This window comes from Lepisosteus platostomus, chromosome 18 (genome assembly GCF_059453375.1).
Source record: "Lepisosteus platostomus isolate fLepPlt1 chromosome 18, fLepPlt1.hap1, whole genome shotgun sequence".
NCBI classification, from domain to species: domain Eukaryota; kingdom Metazoa; phylum Chordata; class Actinopteri; order Semionotiformes; family Lepisosteidae; genus Lepisosteus; species Lepisosteus platostomus.
In genome coordinates, this window is record NC_142628.1 from 16,435,463 (window position 1) to 16,452,460 (window position 16,998).

At 46.8% G+C, this 16,998-nt stretch overlaps 1 protein-coding gene across 1 annotated transcript; it reads left to right on the plus strand.

The window, feature by feature from the left end:
- Positions 1 to 12,580: 12,580 nt before the first annotated feature.
- On the plus strand, positions 12,581 to 16,719 carry LOC148645803 (mucin-2-like). The gene is made up of 6 exons (XM_088611871.1): positions 12,581 to 12,633; positions 13,024 to 13,187; positions 15,091 to 15,340; positions 15,955 to 16,069; positions 16,394 to 16,484; positions 16,571 to 16,719. The coding sequence occupies exons 1-6, from the start codon at positions 12,581 to 12,583 to the stop codon at positions 16,717 to 16,719; spliced, it is 822 nt and encodes a 273-aa protein (XP_088467997.1).
- The last annotated feature ends 279 nt before the right edge of the window (positions 16,720 to 16,998 follow it).

Below are 16,998 nucleotides of genomic sequence, written 5' to 3' on the forward strand. Positions count from 1 at the left end.
CTCCTTGAATCACACATCTGCAGCGGTAACTCCTCCCAGTGTGGCACAGCGGTACCCCCTGTCCAGCTTCACACTGGCATAGTCGCCCCACGACTCAGCGCAAAAGGGAGTTTATAACAGCAGGTCGGGAGGGACGACATCAACCAGGTTCAACCAGACTCCGCTGTCAGTGATTCGCAATCGCTCCTGACAGTCCAGTCCTCTCCCGAACGCTACGAATACCTACGAGCTCCCCATCTCTCTCTCTTGCATGAGCCCCGCTGTCTCGCACAGACAGTATAAGACGCTGCCTGAACCTTCAATCAGTTTCCCGTTTGCTGCTCCGATGCTCAGTCGATCTCAGCCAGGAGTCAGACTTCCTCCTCCGCGTACCAGCTGGCCATCGATCTGACTCTTCGTCGCTTTCCAACACCTGCAGCTCGTGTCTTTCCCCAGACCGAGACCCGCCGTTGTCCCCCCGTCCTGTCCAACCCCTGGCGTTCAACTGTCCGCTTACTTCTCCTGTTGTGTTTTGAAATGAGCTGCTCTCGGCAAACGCGCATTCGCCAACACATTCGCAACCCTCCCACTCGACACCTGTCCTCCCGTTATCACCCGGACAGTGGCACAACGTCACTAGACCACGTTTAAACAGCTTTCGTTCAGGACTTATATTTAGGAATATAACACATTCTCTTATCAAAGATATACTTAACGTATCCAGCGCTCCCGGTAAACGTCCGCGTCTCCTGATGACGTCATCAGCACCGCCACACTCCAGTCCGGCGCGAACCCTGAGTGCAGCCGACCTGCTGACCCCGCCCTCGCGTCCACAGACCCGGGCTCTGGTTTAAAAAAGATGCTGCTGATTTCACATTCGCCACCCGCACTGCTAACGTGAGTCGCATTCATTCTCTAAGCCTGGACCACGAGCAGGGAAGAGAAAAGCGCAACACAGGTGCATTTCCCCAGCTCTCCACAAACCTGTTTCACCGTGAAGCAAGAAATAAATAGAGCTCTGAACCTCGGAGAGTAATAAATAACCTGGCTCTTCGGCACGCTGCTGCCCAGCTCATAGCAGGACAGAGCCTCTGAACCCTGAAATACCACGACCGTCCATTCTGCAGTCTCCCTGCTTTTCTTCATTCTAAATTCTGCGTCTCATCATATCTAAACTCACCCCTCCGAATCTCAAGCCCCCTCTGTTCTTCCTCCATGTCCTTTTAATCTCACTTTTCTCCTGTGTGTTTAACTGCCTCTCGTGTCCCCGGGTTCCTGTCTCCACGGCTACTGCGGCCGTCTCCTCGGCCCCGGGTCTGTCCGGCGTCCTACCTCTGACCCAGTCAGCAGTTGTCCTGTGTCTTGCGCCCCTGTCACATTCGTGTTTCTGTCCAATTCAGCCCTTACAGATGCAGCCATTCAAAATGCGCGGTAAAAACCCGCGGTACGGTAACCTACCCACAAGCCACCGCGGGGCACCGGAGGGTACCACAGGGCAAGTGATTGGCTGGCCAAAATGACCGACAGGGGCACTCGTGGTGCATTGGTTGGTAGTGCAAAGATTTAATCATTTAATGTCTTTATTGTGCACATTTTAATCTGCTTAGTTTTGAATATTTATATGGATTTTACCACTAAAGGGAAATTTTAGTAGCTGAGCATAAAAAGAAGAGGAGCATAACGCATCTGAAGGTCATAAACGATATTAATTTAGGAACATAAACATTACTGTATGTATGTAAACTGTACTGTGTATGGCTGGTCTTGGTAGTTTAAAGAAAAAATACACACCAGTCTTCCATTTCTCCCTAAACATTTTAAGCATGAAAGTTTTATGAAACGGTACCCAAATATGCGATTGCTGTATAGAATGAATTTTAATTAAAAAAAATTATTTAACACGAACATTAAGCTGTTTACATCTTCCGCCTGAGAACAGTCACCCGTTGCTACCCAACGCAGAATGGTGATTGGCTGACACCATCTGACACCCCTCTGATTGGAGAAAAAAGACGTGCCGGTTTGCTAAACCAGGAAGAGGATTTCTTTCTATTCAAAACGTGTATTTTAAAAGTTTAAGAAGTAAAAACCTTACAGCGTACACAGATTTCTAAACTGATCAGGATCGTTATCTTTGTCTTATGCATAATAATGTTCACCACTCTGTCCAGCAAATTAATAATAAACTTTATTTTATATAGCTTTTTAAACGAATAAGTAATTAGATTGCTCATAAACCTAATCACTTGCTTTTTCTTTTTATTTAGGCTCAGATTTCAACTATAGATCGTATTATTAATAACCATAATAACAACCAACCAACAAAAACAACCATATAAACATAATACCAACCAAAAACATAGATAACAACCACAATACAAAATCAAATAATCAAACCATTTTACACTCGCAAAGTCCTCCAATTATCATAATCCCGCCCCTTATGCAAAACCAAACCTTCCTCCCATCCCAGTTTATCCTGTTTATCATAAACAAAATCCATCTCAATTTTCAACATAAAGCATTACACAAAATCAATACCTCAACACTCCATACTCAACAACGATAATTCACAAACAGCCTGAACATGTAACTCCACATTCCCAAACATACCTAATTTCCATAGCCCCGCCCCTTATGCAAAACCAACATCCCTCCCCTGTTCTCTCTCTCCCCTGGCGGTTGTAATTGTTTTTATTTTCAAATAAATTTGAGCAAAGTCATGTATTTTAAAAATCTTAAGATTTTTATATTTATGTCTTTATATAGTGGTTTCATTAGTGACAAAGGCTAAACTTTCTCGGAAAAATGTCTTTTATGTAAACCATGTTTGCTATTAATTCATTCAGGGCTAAAATATGTTCATTGTCTTCTAATGAAAGAAGGGTTCCTTTCGCCGTAGTCGGGAGCCTAGCCTTTAACTAGTAAGTACTGTATTTACTGGGTTTTTGAGGGGGTGTCTTTCGCTGGAAATCTCGCCTCCTACTTTGAAAATACCCGTGAAACCGGTTCAATTCGTCACAGCCAGCACTCCTGCAGAGAGTTGGGTTGTACTTGCAGTGTATACAGTACACGCGTTATGCTCTTCGTTAATGTCTGTGAAGTTTTATTTAAGCTCTGAGCCATACTGATTCTTCTGGAAGCCAGTTTCCGCCAGGGAGTAAAAAAAAAAACACACTATGGTATTCTCTCCAATGCAGTGCAGTTAAAAACATACCTCTGATGCTGCTCCTAAATGAATATCGTTTATGACCATCAGAAGCTTTATGCTCCTTTTCTTTTTTCCAGTGGATTGAACAGGGAGAGGCATTTCATGATGTACTTTTCACTGATGAAACAACAGTGGCTCTGGAACAGTTTTCAACCAAGTCGTTTTATAAAAAGGGGAGATATGTACACGTTGCTGAAGCTAAAAGTTTAGCCTTTGTCACTAATGTAAACACTAAATAAAGACATATAGAAATCCCTACGTTACAGACTGTATATGGCTGGTATCGGTAGTTTAAAGAAAAAATACACACCAGTATTCCACTTTCTCCCTAAACATTTTAAGCATCAGAGTCTTACATGTGGTTATTTCGAAAACGTTTGTACGTGCTCCTTCTTACCATGTTACTGTTTACCGTTACTGACCATATTAAGTTTAAGTGCCTGTGGGCACTTTTCCTGTCCGTGGGGGATGGACCGTCTTTCATTAGAAGGTTAGTCTGTTCTACTCTGAGAATGTAGAGGGGGTGGAAAGTGCCCGCGGTCATTTAATTAGTATTAAAATCTTAGTTATCTTTCTAGTTCACAGGTTTGCATGCATAATTTAATTTTGAAAGCCACTGAGACATCAGGTACTACTGTTGTATTTATGAAAAAGAAACAAAACAAAAAACATACTAACAACTGTGCCATCCTACTCCTTAGTTAATACATTTTATTATTCATAAACAGTTAACATTGTTAGCAAAATATTTTGAATTATATTTAACCCTATTTTTTCTTTAGTTTTGTATTTAACTTATTATATGATAGTCAGACTTAATGTATATTAATGTATATTTGAACAATGAAAATATATTTTTACAAGATTTTACATTAAGCACTTAAAATTAATATGGTTAATAATAGTAAACTGTAACATGCTGTAACAAGATCGGTTAAACTGCGAAGAAAATCCTTTCAGAGAAAATGTTTCAGGTGTGAAGAACAAACCTGTTCCCACACACCCTGCCCCCACTACCATTAGAATATACACAAACATTTTAGCGTTTCATTCTGAGCAGAAGACCCTCACACCTGAAGAGTGCTGGCTGTGACGAATTAAACCGGTTTTACAGGTTTCAATCACAGATTGGGACTCAGTAAAGTAACACACAGCGCCACTGGATTTGATAATACTGTACCTAACCAAAATCCGCAATATGGAAAAAGAACCTGTGTAATTGTTGATAGATGATGTACTCGTAACATTTTTTCAAGACGAACTACAACATTTAAAAAATGACTTGTATGTACTTGATATCTCTAATCAATCCATGGGTTCCAGCACAAAACGAAACTAAAACGCATACCGTTTCGTGCTTCTTATTAGTTGCTCAAAAGTAATTTGACCGTATGAAATGCATAATATAAACCTAGAAACATATACGTGAGCAGTACTTAAGCACTGTAGTATCGGTGTTAAGACATACCTCTCAAATACTGTAAATCAAGCTAAAAATATCTCAAGACCGATTCTGGTCGTAATGAAACCATGTTTCGTGTATGTTTTCTTTTTCATCTTGAAATAACTCATTTCTAAATACCTTTTTCACTGTTAACATCTTGTAGCAACTTTGCGACAAAATATACACTCTGACAGTTCATCCTGCTACCAACATTAAATAAAACAAATCTTAAGATTTCTATATTTATGTCTTTATTTAGTGGTTTCATTCGAAGCTTACAATGTTTAGGGAGAAATGGAATACTGGTGTGTATTTTTTTCTTTAAAGTACCGAGACCAGCCATATACTGTATGTTTATGTTAAGATTTCCCTTCAGTGGTAAAATTAGATATGAATATTCAATACTTAAACGGGCACAGTTAAGACATTAAATATACATATACATATTGTATACAGTACAGTTTGCATACGGTAATATGTTTATGTTACGCGATTAAAAAATAAATAAATAAAAATGAAAAGTCCAGCACCAGCTGGATTCAAGCACACAACCTGCCAGTTGGTAGTCACGCACCTAGACCAGTAGGCTACAAGACAGCTCGCATGAACAGGGAGGCGAAACAGCCCTACACAGCCCTGCCGCAGTACACGGATATAATCATACCGTTATTAAATTCTTGAGATACGCGATTCCATATTATATTCCCTTTTAATCAAATTCTAAAAGTATGCTTGTTGACTCCGGTATCATGTTAGTTAAAGACTTCGAAGCTTACAATGTTTAGGGAGAAATGGAATACTGGTGTGTATTTTTTTCTTTTCATGATAGGTGTCGCATTTTAAATCATTTTCGTAGTTAGAAATTATGAAACACCCTGTTAAAAGCAAGGAAGTTTTTATGCCCGTTGAAGTAAAACAAAATGCCTGACAAAGTATGGCTTGGACAGATTCCAAGTGCTTGTACAAATGTGCTAAAGAAATTATACTTTGAGTATACAGCTTGTCCAAAGTCATCCATTATTAATACTATTAGTAATATCTTCTGTATGTCTCGTGTCCTCGTCTCGATACGTCTTGGTCCCCGGTGTCCAGTTCGGCCTCAGGTCTATCCCTCTCGTCCTCTGCTGCTCCCAAAGCTTGATATCCGTACAGGAAGGTCCTACTGGTGTCCCCGACTCATTGGTGTCTCTATCCCCGGGGTCCCATTCGGCCCCGGGTTCATTCCTCTCGTTCTGCGCTGCTGCTGATGCCAGCTCCTCCGCTCCAGTCCTGCTCTCGCTCCGCTTTCCAGGCCACACCGGCTTCTGGGTCAGTCCAGCGTCTTCTCAGCTGCAGCACTACAGGGCCGAGCCACACTCAAACCATTCGCTGCCTGGAGGAGGGGCATCCATTGGGCCGGGACCCCCAGAGGTTTGTCTTCTCTCAACCGGAGGTTTTGTTTTCCTCTCCACGGTGCCCACATGGAGTCACTGAGCGGTCAACAGCGCTTTCAGTCCTGTTCCAGAGTCCGTAAGAATCCGAGCCGTTAGTCCCTTATACTTAACTCTGCCTCGGATACCAGGAGGTCACACGTCAGCAGGTGTATACGCCTCAGCGTTACACACTCACCCTGTCTGCCCAGGAGACTCTTATCAAACCCAATGGTTACAGGAGGCCGAGACGCTGCCGGTTTCCTCCGTCCCTCAGTCTATTCACAGTACCAATACAGCAGACGAGTCTCCAATTTCCACTGCTGCTTTTGGGGGTACAGTTGGAAACTCGGGCCCTTATCCAATCAGATAACACCGCCATTTTTAGTCAATTTAATAACGCCAGTGACTTCCTTTCCCGTTTACCAAGTTCTCGCGAATCTGGAGCTACTGAGGACGTCTCTTCCAGCTCAAGGCTGCCTCCTTGCTGCTCAATGCGGATGTGTTTTAATAAGCAGCTCGCCCAGGTCTTCGGAGGCCTTCCTTCTTTACAGACAGTGACCCTAAACAAACACTCCCCCAGCTGTTATTCGAGCTCTGCGATGACCCACAGTTCACACCACGTGTTCCTCTCCCCTCCTCCACGCTTCAGAATTCTGCATTGGTGGTTTGGGGTCCCGGTGGGAGACCAGGACCCCCCAGAAGAACCTTGTCCTCTGGCCAGGAGCCCTCAGCCAAGCGAGTTAAGCCACAGTTTCGCTCCATGACGCTTTCATCCTGGGTGTTGTCATTCCTCGTGAAAGGCTTTTCCCAATAACAAACCCTGGGTAACACAAAGCCTGCATCATGTCCTCCTAAAAGAGAAACAGGCTTTTTCTCAAGGGGACGCCCAGCTCAGGAAGGAAGTGGAGAGAGAGGTGAAAAGGGAGATCAGGAAAGCTAAGAAACAGTATAGGGTGAAAACAGAGAACACCATGACAACAGGTGACACCAGGATGGCATGGCAGAGCATTAAAATGGCCAATATCCCTCAGAAGGGTAGTGGCAGCACTGTACCCTGTTAAATGGTGTGGATGGGCAACAGCTGGCCAATGATCTGAATGTGTTTTATACCGCCGTTGAGTTGAAATCTACAACCAGCTCAGCTCATAGTGCTATTCACCTTGGATCTGGAGAGGCTGTTTTTAAATTGACACAGCAGAGGTACGTAGACCTTTTAGGAAAATTATATAAGGAAAAGTGCACGTTCAGATAGTGTGTGTGGTACAATCTTGTGCAGATCAGCTTTGCGATATGTTTAGTTTTCTCTTCCAGATGTCCTTAAACTTACAGATCATCCCCTCTCTGTGGCAGAAATCCATCATTATTCCTGTTCCTAAAACTGCCCAGCCCAGTGGCCTTAACAGCTACAGGCCGGTTGCCCTCACATCTCTCCCAGTGAAAGCTCTTGAGAGAATAGTGAAGCAGCACATCACAAAGAGCACACAAGCCCTCATCGACCCCCTGCAGTTTGCACACAGGGACAGGAGGGGAGTAGATGATGCAAAACACACATTAAATCTGGTCTATCAACACCTGGACCAACCAGGGACCTTTGAAAGGATTTTATTTGTTGACTTCTCCTCCACTTTTATCACAATACACCCACTGTTGCTTGCGCAGAAACAGTAGAAAGTATTGTACTTCAGTCTGAATGAGAACTTGATGAGCTGGGTGCTAGACTTCCTAACTAACAGGTCTCAACAGGTCTGTAACAGGAGCTGGTCCAGGCTCCCGCTTAGCACCGTTCAGGACCCTGTGCAGACGGTATGATCTGGAAGTAAGTGGAGAAAGACATCAGGGGAGGAGACGAAGAGGAATCAGGACGGGTTGACAGACGGGGAGGGGGGGGTGATGGCAACCAAGTTTCTAAGGGGAAATCCCGGGGCGCAGTCCAAAGTCCAAACCGGGGAATCAATCCAAGACGAGAGAAACAAGGTTAAAATCCAGAACGGGATCTGGGACAGGGACAGGGAATAAAACCAGGAGGACGAGGCCAGGCGCTCCGAGCCCCGGACTCAGACGGTCAGGACGCTGTGATGAAGCCTGTGCCGTCGGGTCTCTCCTGGACCTGCTGGTAGACGAGCTTCTGGGCGTCCATCTCCCAGTGCTGAGCCAGGAATAGTGGGAGCGCCAGGCTTGAACAAGGAGACAAACAGAGGGCAGGTGCACATAATCAACTAGAATACGAAAGGGATGGAGCGCCCCCAAGAGGAGGGATTACGACTGTGACAGGCCAGACTGGGGAAGTGCTTATCTGACATTCGCTACACATCAAGTGGATCACCACAGGGCTGCGTCTTGTCCCCTCTGCTGTACATTTTGTACACCAGTGATCGCATAAGCAGACACACAGACAGACACCTCGTGAAGTTTGCTGATGACACAGCCCTGGTCAGTTTATTAAAGGACACAGAATACCATCATGGGCCCATCCTTAATGATTTTACTAACTGGTGCAGCGAGTTCTCCCTAAAGTTAAATGTTTCACAAACGAAGGAACTGGTTATTGATTGTAGGAAAAAGACCACACCCCCTCAACCCACTACAACTGATGGGCAGCCTGTTGAAATCGTCGATGACGCCGAATGCCTACACTGGTTGCTGAAAACCAAAAAACTGAAAAACGTTCTCGCTGCAGTCGGCGTCATCCAAAAATAAAAAAAGTAAAACTTTATATAAAGAGTGTTAGTTGTTATATTATAGATATATGATGACTTGTTTGTAATTCAGCAGTAGCAGTAGTGGTGTGCACGGTCCTTCTCACTCCGATGTCACTTCAGAGACAAATGTTGTGATACGATCTATGCAAAAGGCCAACAGAGACTCTTCTTTCTTAGGAAACCCAGGTACTTTAAGGCAGATAAAACTATTCTTACACTTTTCTACAAATCATTCATGGAAAGTGTCTTCACATCCTGCTTCACTTGCTGGTGTGGCAACATGAGCACCAGTAACTGTAACAGGCTGGTCAATTAGGGAATATCAGGGGCAAAATAATCAGGAATAATCAAATCAACTGAAGTATCCTTTACAGACAGAGGGTGACTAAGGAAGCCAAAAGCATCAGGGAGTGTGTGTCTCACCCCTCCATTGCGAATTCACACTTCTCCCATCTGGGAGACGCCTCTGTGCCCCCAGGTGTAAAACCAGCAGACTCAGGAAATCTTTCATCCTCACTGTAATCACACTCTTAAACAACGCAAAGTGACTACTTTGTCTCTTATTTCCTATGTCCTGTAACACTACTGTATTCTCTTCCCTTTGATAATGTGTATTTGTCATTGTGTTGTGTTTGACTGTGCCGTACAACTAATTTCCACTACTGTAGGGAACAATAAAGCTTGTATTGAGTTTAAATGAATCTCCATCCATACTAAATCTGATCCTGATGTGGCTGTCCCTGTTCTCTCTAATTGCATCTCTAGCATGGATGGATGACTCAAACTTTCCTTTATCTAAACTGTGACAAGACTGAAGTCCTGCTTATTGGCCCCCATCAGCTCTGTAAAGCCAGTGCTGTAGCCCTCTCTGTGGACGGTTCTGCACTTGAGCTTCAGTCAAAATAAAAAAAAAGCGTGGAGGTGACACTGTCCTGCCCCATCAGCCCATTGTCACGAACACGGACTGAGATCCGTGTCGGGTCTTGTAGGAGACCCTGTGCGATGTGGTAAGAGCTGGAGAAGACAGGAGGCGTGGTGAAAGGAAACACACAGGGGTTTAATAGTGCACAAAATAATAGTGACAGTCCGTGAGACAGTGAGCGGGGGAGACAAGGAATAGCATCCAAATCCAAACAGGTCAAAGGCAGGTCAGGGCCCAGTCCGGGGGTCCAGCAGCGAGTGATCCATCCTGGGACAAGACAAGGTTAAAACCCCCGGGAGGGGGGAACACACGGACAGACAAAACACGAGGTCCAGGGGTGACAGGGTGAGACCCTCCAGACCCCGGGCTCAGGGAGCGGGAGGTGTGGGGGACACCTTTGCCCCCAGGAGACGAACGGAGGGTTTCCTGGTGCCAGGCAGGCCTCGCGACATCCTGACCCTGATGATGAGCCCCGAGGACTGGAGGAGCTGGTCTTTAAATAATATAGACAAGAGGGCACACCTGGGGAGCTTAACCACAAGGACAATAATGGGAGCTGTGGAGCGCCCTCTAGGGAGGGATGTCGGGCGTGACACCCATCAGCTTTACCTGATAGTCTGGTGCATCTCCCAGTCCAATGAGCACAGACACTGCAGCGAGACTGTAACCCCAACCTGAACATCTCCTGCCTCCTTCCCCCACCACAGGCACTACAAGGGTCCAGGAACAGGACTGGTAGAGACTCCCTGTTTGAATAATGAGGACTCATCCTTCTCTCCTCATTCATGGATGAAAAGTAAAATGTTCTATCGGAGAAAACAGCTCAAGTATGAGCACAAACATATTATCGCTACTCAATTATTAGAAAGAGAGAAAGGAGCCTTCCTTTCTGATGTTCCCATGACTTTAATACTGACCGACTGATTTGCACTGATTTACCCAACTAATTAACAATACTGATGTCGCCAAACCAGCAAGAGAGACAGAATGTTAAGACACTTTCAATACATAACTTATAGAAAAGAGTGAAATTAGTTCTGTATATCTTGAATTAGCTGGGTTTCCTACGAAACAAACAATTGTTGACAATTTATGACAACTATTGCAGTAGGTTCAGTAGGGGTCTTGCATCTCTCCTAAAATGTATCTTTCTTGTCAAGACATTTAACTTCAAAGAGAACATTGATTCAAATCATTTAGAATGGGCCCATGGTTTTCTGGGTATTTAAACAAGCTGATCAGGGCTGTGTCTTCAACAGACTTATACGAGACATCTGTGTGTTTGCTCTGATGCTTATTAGTGTACAGAATGTAGAGCAGGAGGTGAATCACAGCCCTGTGGTGACCCAGGGGACGTGTAGGGAATGTCAGAGCTGTGTGTTAAGAAGTCTGGGACCCACCTGATCAGGTTCTGGTTGAAAAAGAAGGAACTTCTGTCTCAACTGAGTTTGTGTGCGATGGTGGTTTTTAAGTTAAATGTTGAAATGAACGTAATGTTATAAAATGTTGTCCATGGCTCAAAACACACACTATTGTTAATTTTCCAATTCTGAGTGTTTCTAAAATGTTTCAGATCAAAGTTAAATTCGATTTCCATGCTCAATGTAACCGGTCAGTACAGCGCTCTGTTTCTACTGGAACACGTGCAGGGACTTGTGAAATTGTGTTGGCAGGTCCTGGTCTCTCTTACTGTTCAAACACTGTGATTCTTGTGGAGAAATGTGTCGCACACGAGCCTCAGGAGAATATTTACATCCTCCCGGTCCCCACTAATCCTATTTCATTTGGGAAATAACTCCCACCTAACATCCAAGTTTTAGGGTGCACATTAAGGACGTTACACGTGGCCCCTGTATTCCTATACAGCAGGGCTGAAGTGGCCCTCAGGGGCCTGGCTGAGAGAGTGGAGGGCTGGGCCTGTGGTCTTACTGGGCTCTGGAGGGTCCAGGACCTCAGACACACAGTCCTCACCACTTCGCCCATCTGACGGGCTGCGAGCAGTGTCCTCTGAGGGTCAGAGCGCTGCGGTCTGGTCAGGAGCCCCACTGTGAGGGCAGAAGAAGCGGTTTACCACATCCTGGTCCTGGGCTGGGCCAGGGCAGGGGATTAGCAAGGCCAGGGAGTGGCCTGGAGCAGAGCTGCAGCACTGCTGCGATCCTGAGCACACAAGGCAGAATACAGCCCCACAGGGCAGCTCGGCCACACACTGACCAGGCCAGCGGTCAGCGGGGGACCGCCTGTCCGCCCTCGAGCCCCTCCTCACGCGGACATCACAGCGACAGTAACGAGTTACTGTAATTAGTGAAGGAGTTCGATCAGATTTCAGTGCCAGTCTGTGCTGCGTGTCCAGTCCTGCTCCAGAGCCTGGGGAATTAAGAGCGAATTGTTCATTCACATGTCTGTACGCACAAGCACTGCTCAAACTGTGTTTGGATTAGAAATATAATGCAGATTAATTTAATACAGTGGAGTTGGTCTAATTAGGTCTAATTAGGAACTGGGGCGTGAGTGACATACTGTAATAAACACGAGTGTCTAGTGGCTAAAATTAACAGTGGATTAAATCCCCTTTATTATAATCCATTTCATTGAGCCGTAACAACCCAATTAACAGATGATTACACTTTCTTCTCCAGAAGCATTTTGCCAACTAAAAATGAACAGAAAACTCCTGAATTTGAGATTGTAGGTAGAAAATACAGCATGAGTGATCAGCGTTACTGAAATTCACACGTTCCCTGAGCTGAGAGGACAGGAGGGGAATCTCAGCTCCCTGTGAGGGACGACTGTCTGCTCAGAGCAGAGATCCAGCGCTGACATGGAGATCCCTGAGAGGGGGGCCTTCTAGTGCTCACTGCACGTCATGGAGGAGGAAGAGTACGCCCATCACAGGAGAGGAAGAGTATTCACATCATGGGGATGAAGAGCATGTCTGTCAAAGGCAATGAAGAGCACGCCCATCACAGGTGATGAAGAGTATGTCTGTCACAGGTGATGAAGAGTATGTACAGAACACTGCAGTAAACCTCATTGTAGCTTCAACCAGCTCTTTCTCTTCTCCGACTCTAGAATTGGATCATTAAGCCACATTTCTGTCTCAGCTCATTCAGTGTCCACAGTCGTCCCCTTCTCACTCGGGGTCCAACTCTCTCCGGATCACAGGGTGACCCCAGAACATCAGCAGAGGACCCCCAGTCACGTAGGGGCCGACTCTTCTCTTGTTGATGTCACAGTGAGAGCCGAAGAACATACAGAAGCTCCAGTAAATCCCAGCCCTCCTGTGCTAACAGTGCGTGAGTCCGGCTCTGGGAAATCTGTTTGCTGATCGGCTGTAATTCTGTTTGCCTGTTTGTCAGCCTGCCCCTCCTGTCCACCCTCAGGGGCCACGAACCCGGAGCCTGGGGCTATAAAGGGAAGAGCAGCACCTTCACGGCACCAGTCTGCAGAGCGACCCCGAGGAAGATGACGGTCTGGGCGGTGGTGTGGATGGCGAGTGTGGCTCTCGCAGCTGCAGTGGAAGGTGAGATCGTGCTCTGCTCCTCTCTGAGGTCTCGCTGCCCGCTGGCGCTGGCTCAGGGCTGTCTGGGGCGAAGCTGTCCTGTCCTTGAGGTGAACATGGCTGTCCTTATCCTGCTGCACCTCATCAACAGCCATACAGGACAGCTGGGAGCTCACAGCCAGACAAGGCAGGACTGATCAGATACGAACGAGTGCTCAGTACAATACAGGCCAGCTGGCCTCTTGTCATTTCTCTCTAAGCAGAGATTTCATGTACAAGAACTCTTTACAGTTCCTGCTGTCTTAACCTGATAGGAAAATCACACTAACTCTTGTTTTTTATTTTTTTAAAGAACCACCAAAAATCAATCCGATTCTGATAAGAAACAACATTCCTCTTGTCCCCACCATACAAGTGCTTCCTGGTGTTGTGGGTAAGTAAGAGTCTCTGAACCGAAATACTAGATGAGCTGGACTGAGTATCTACAGCTCTGATGAGGGAGTGTTAGTGTGAAGTTACAGAGGAGCTGGACTGAGTGTCTCTACAGTATCTACAGCTCTGATGAGGGAGTGTTTGTGTGAAGTTACAGAGGAGCTGGACTGAGTGTCTACAGTATCTACAGCTCTGATGAGGGAGTGTTAGTGTGAAGTTACAGAGGAGCTGGACTGAGTGTCTCTACAGTATCTCCAGCTCTGATGAGGGACTGTTAGTGTGAAGTTACAGAGGAGCTGGACTGAGTGTCTCTACAGTATCTACAGCTCTGATGAGGGAGTGTTAGTGTGAAGTTACAGAGGAGCTGGACTGAGTGTCTCTACAGTATCTACAGCTCTGATGAGGGAGTGTTAGTGTGAAGTTACAGATGAGCTGGACTGAGTGTCTCTACAGTATCTACAGCTCTGATGAGGGAGTGTTAGTGTGAAGTTACAGAGGAGCTGGACTGAGTGTCTACAGTATCTACAGCTCTGATGAGGGAGTGTTAGTGTGAAGTTACAGAGGAGCTGGACTGAGTGTCTACAGTATCTACAGCTCTGATGAGGGAGTGTTAGTGTGAAGTTACAGATGAGCTGGACTGAGTGTCTACAGTATCTCCAGGTCTGATGAGGGAGTGTTAGTGTGAAGTTACAGATGAGCTGGACTGAGTGTCTACAGTATCTCCAGCTCTGATGAGGGAGTGTTAGTGTGAAGTTACAGATGAGCTGGACTGAGTGTCTCTATTGTATCTACAGCTCTGATGAGGGAGTGTTAGTGTGAAGTTACAGAGGAGCTGGACTGAGTGTCTCTACAGTATCTACAGCTCTGATGAGGGAGTGTTAGTGTGAAGTTACAGATGAGCTGGACTGAGTGTCTCTACTGTATCTACAGCTCTGATGAGGGAGTGTTAGTGTGAAGTTACAGATGAGCTGGACTGAGTGTCTACAGTATCTCCAGCTCTGATGAGGGAGTGTTAGTGTGAAGTTACAGATGAGCTGGACTGAGTGTCTACAGTATCTCCAGCTCTGATGAGGGAGTGTTAGTGTGAAGTTACAGATGAGCTGGACTGAGTGTCTACAGTATCTCCAGCTCTGATGAGGGAGTGTTAGTGTGAAGTTACAGATGAGCTGGACTGAGTGTCTACAGTATCTCCAGCTCTGATGAGGGAGTGTTAGTGTGAAGTTACAGATGAGCTGGACTGAGTGTCTACAGTATCTCCAGCTCTGATGAGGGAGTGTTAGTGTGAAGTTACAGATGAGCTGGACTGAGTGTCTACAGTATCTCCAGCTCTGATGAGGGAGTGTTAGTGTGAAGTTACAGAGGAGCTGGACTGAGTGTCTACAGTATCTACAGCTCTGATGAGGGAGTGTTAGTGTGAAGTTACAGAGGAGCTGGACTGAGTGTCTACAGTATCTCCAGCTCAGGTGATGCTCTCTCTCTCTGTGTGTCTCAGCTCATCCCCGGGGAGTGTGCAGCACCTGGGGCAGGCATCACTACCGCATGTTTGACGGGGAGCTCTATCAGCTCCCGGGCCCCTGTAACTACGTGCTGGCGTCCCACTGCCGTGCTGCCTATGAGCACTTCAACATCCAGATCGGCAGGAATGTGACCCCAAGTGACTCTGCCATTAGCCAGGTCACCATGAAGCTGGAGGGCATGGTTCTGGAGCTGCGCAGGGAGACAGTCTCTGTCAATGGCGAGCTGTGAGTCTGGAACACGCAGAAGTTACTGCAGACTGTAGAGTCATGATGCAGCTGAGTGTTTCAATGTGTGGTTCTGACCTATTTCCCAGTGTTTTCATGTATGATTCTGACCTGTGTTCCAGAGTGTGTCAAAACGTTGTTCTGATCTCTGTCTCAGTGTGTGTAACTGACCTCTGTTCAAGTGTGTACCACTATGTGGTTCTGACCTATACCCTAGTCTGTGACAACAATGTGGCTCTGACCTCCGTCCCAATTTGTGTCACTGTGGCTCTGACCTGTACCCCAGTGTGTGTCAAAGTGTAGTTCTGACCTGTACCCAAGTGTGTAACAATGTGTGGTTCTGAATTGTATCCCAGTGTGTGATAATGTGTGGTTCTGACCTGCACCCCAGTGTGTGTCAATGTGTGGTTCTGACCTGTACCCCAGTGGTATCTACAGTATGTGTGGTTCTGACCTGTACCCCAGTGTGTGTCAATGTGTGGCTCTGACCTGTAACCCAGTGTGTGTACATATGTGGTTCTGCCCTGTACCCCAGAGTGTGACCATGTGTGGTTCTGACCTGCACCCCAGTGTGTGTCAATGTGTGGTTCTGACCTCACTCCCTTGTGCACCAGGGTGCCTCTGCCCTTCATCCAGGGAGGAGTGCTGGCTGAGAGGAGCGGGGAGTCCCTGAGGGTGACGGCCAGACTGGGGCTGGAGCTGCAGTGGGACTGGAAGGACGCTCTCTCGGTACGCACCGGCCACACAGATTCAGGAACATCACTCACAGCTCTTTCCAGACCCTCCTCTCACTGTCTCTGTAACCTGTCTCTCTCGATGGGATCGGCGCTGTGGTCCAGCGCCTCGCCCTTCCCTTGACTCACCAGCAGGAGGTTGAGATCGATGGGAACAGACGTGGTCACGGTCTGCTGCTGTTCAGTACAGCTGCTCTGCAGTGAGGTCAAGCTGCTCGCTGCTGCCGCCTGGTGGCCACTGCAGGTATCGACCCAGCAGCAGACAGAGGCACCCTATCTGGGCGCCCTGCTGACCGCAGAGCCTCCTCTCGCCCTGCAGGTGGCGATCGATGAGCAGTACAGGAACCAGACCTGCGGGCTGTGTGGGGACTTCAACGGCATCAAGGACAGCGACAGGGTCACTGCGGCAGGTAGGGAGGGAGACCCGCAGGGCCCTCAGTCCGGCTGATCCGCTCACTAGAGCTCTAGAGCCCTGACCGCTGCTCTGTCTGTCCAGGCGTACCAATCAGCCCCCTGGAATTCGGGAAACTGCAGAAACTGGACGGCCCGACGGAGCACTGTGAGGACCCGACTGCACCGCCCCCCGAGACAAACTGCACAGAGGCGGTGAGCACACCCCCGTCCACCAGCGTCCGGCCACACTGACCAGCAAGGCCTTTTCCCAAGAGACTGCAGGGAATTCCCAGAGCTGAGTGACCAGTGTGTCTGTGTCTGAGTGGATAGTGTGTATGAGTGACCAGTGTGTGTATGAGTGTCTGAGTGACCAGTGTGTCTGAGTGACTAGTGTGTGTCTGAGTGTCTGAGTGACCAGTGTGTCTGTGTCTGAGTGGATAGTGTGTATGAGTGACCAGTGTGTGTATGAGTGTCTGAGTGACCAGTGTGTCTGAGTGACCAGTGTATGTGTGACCAGTGTGTGTATGAGTG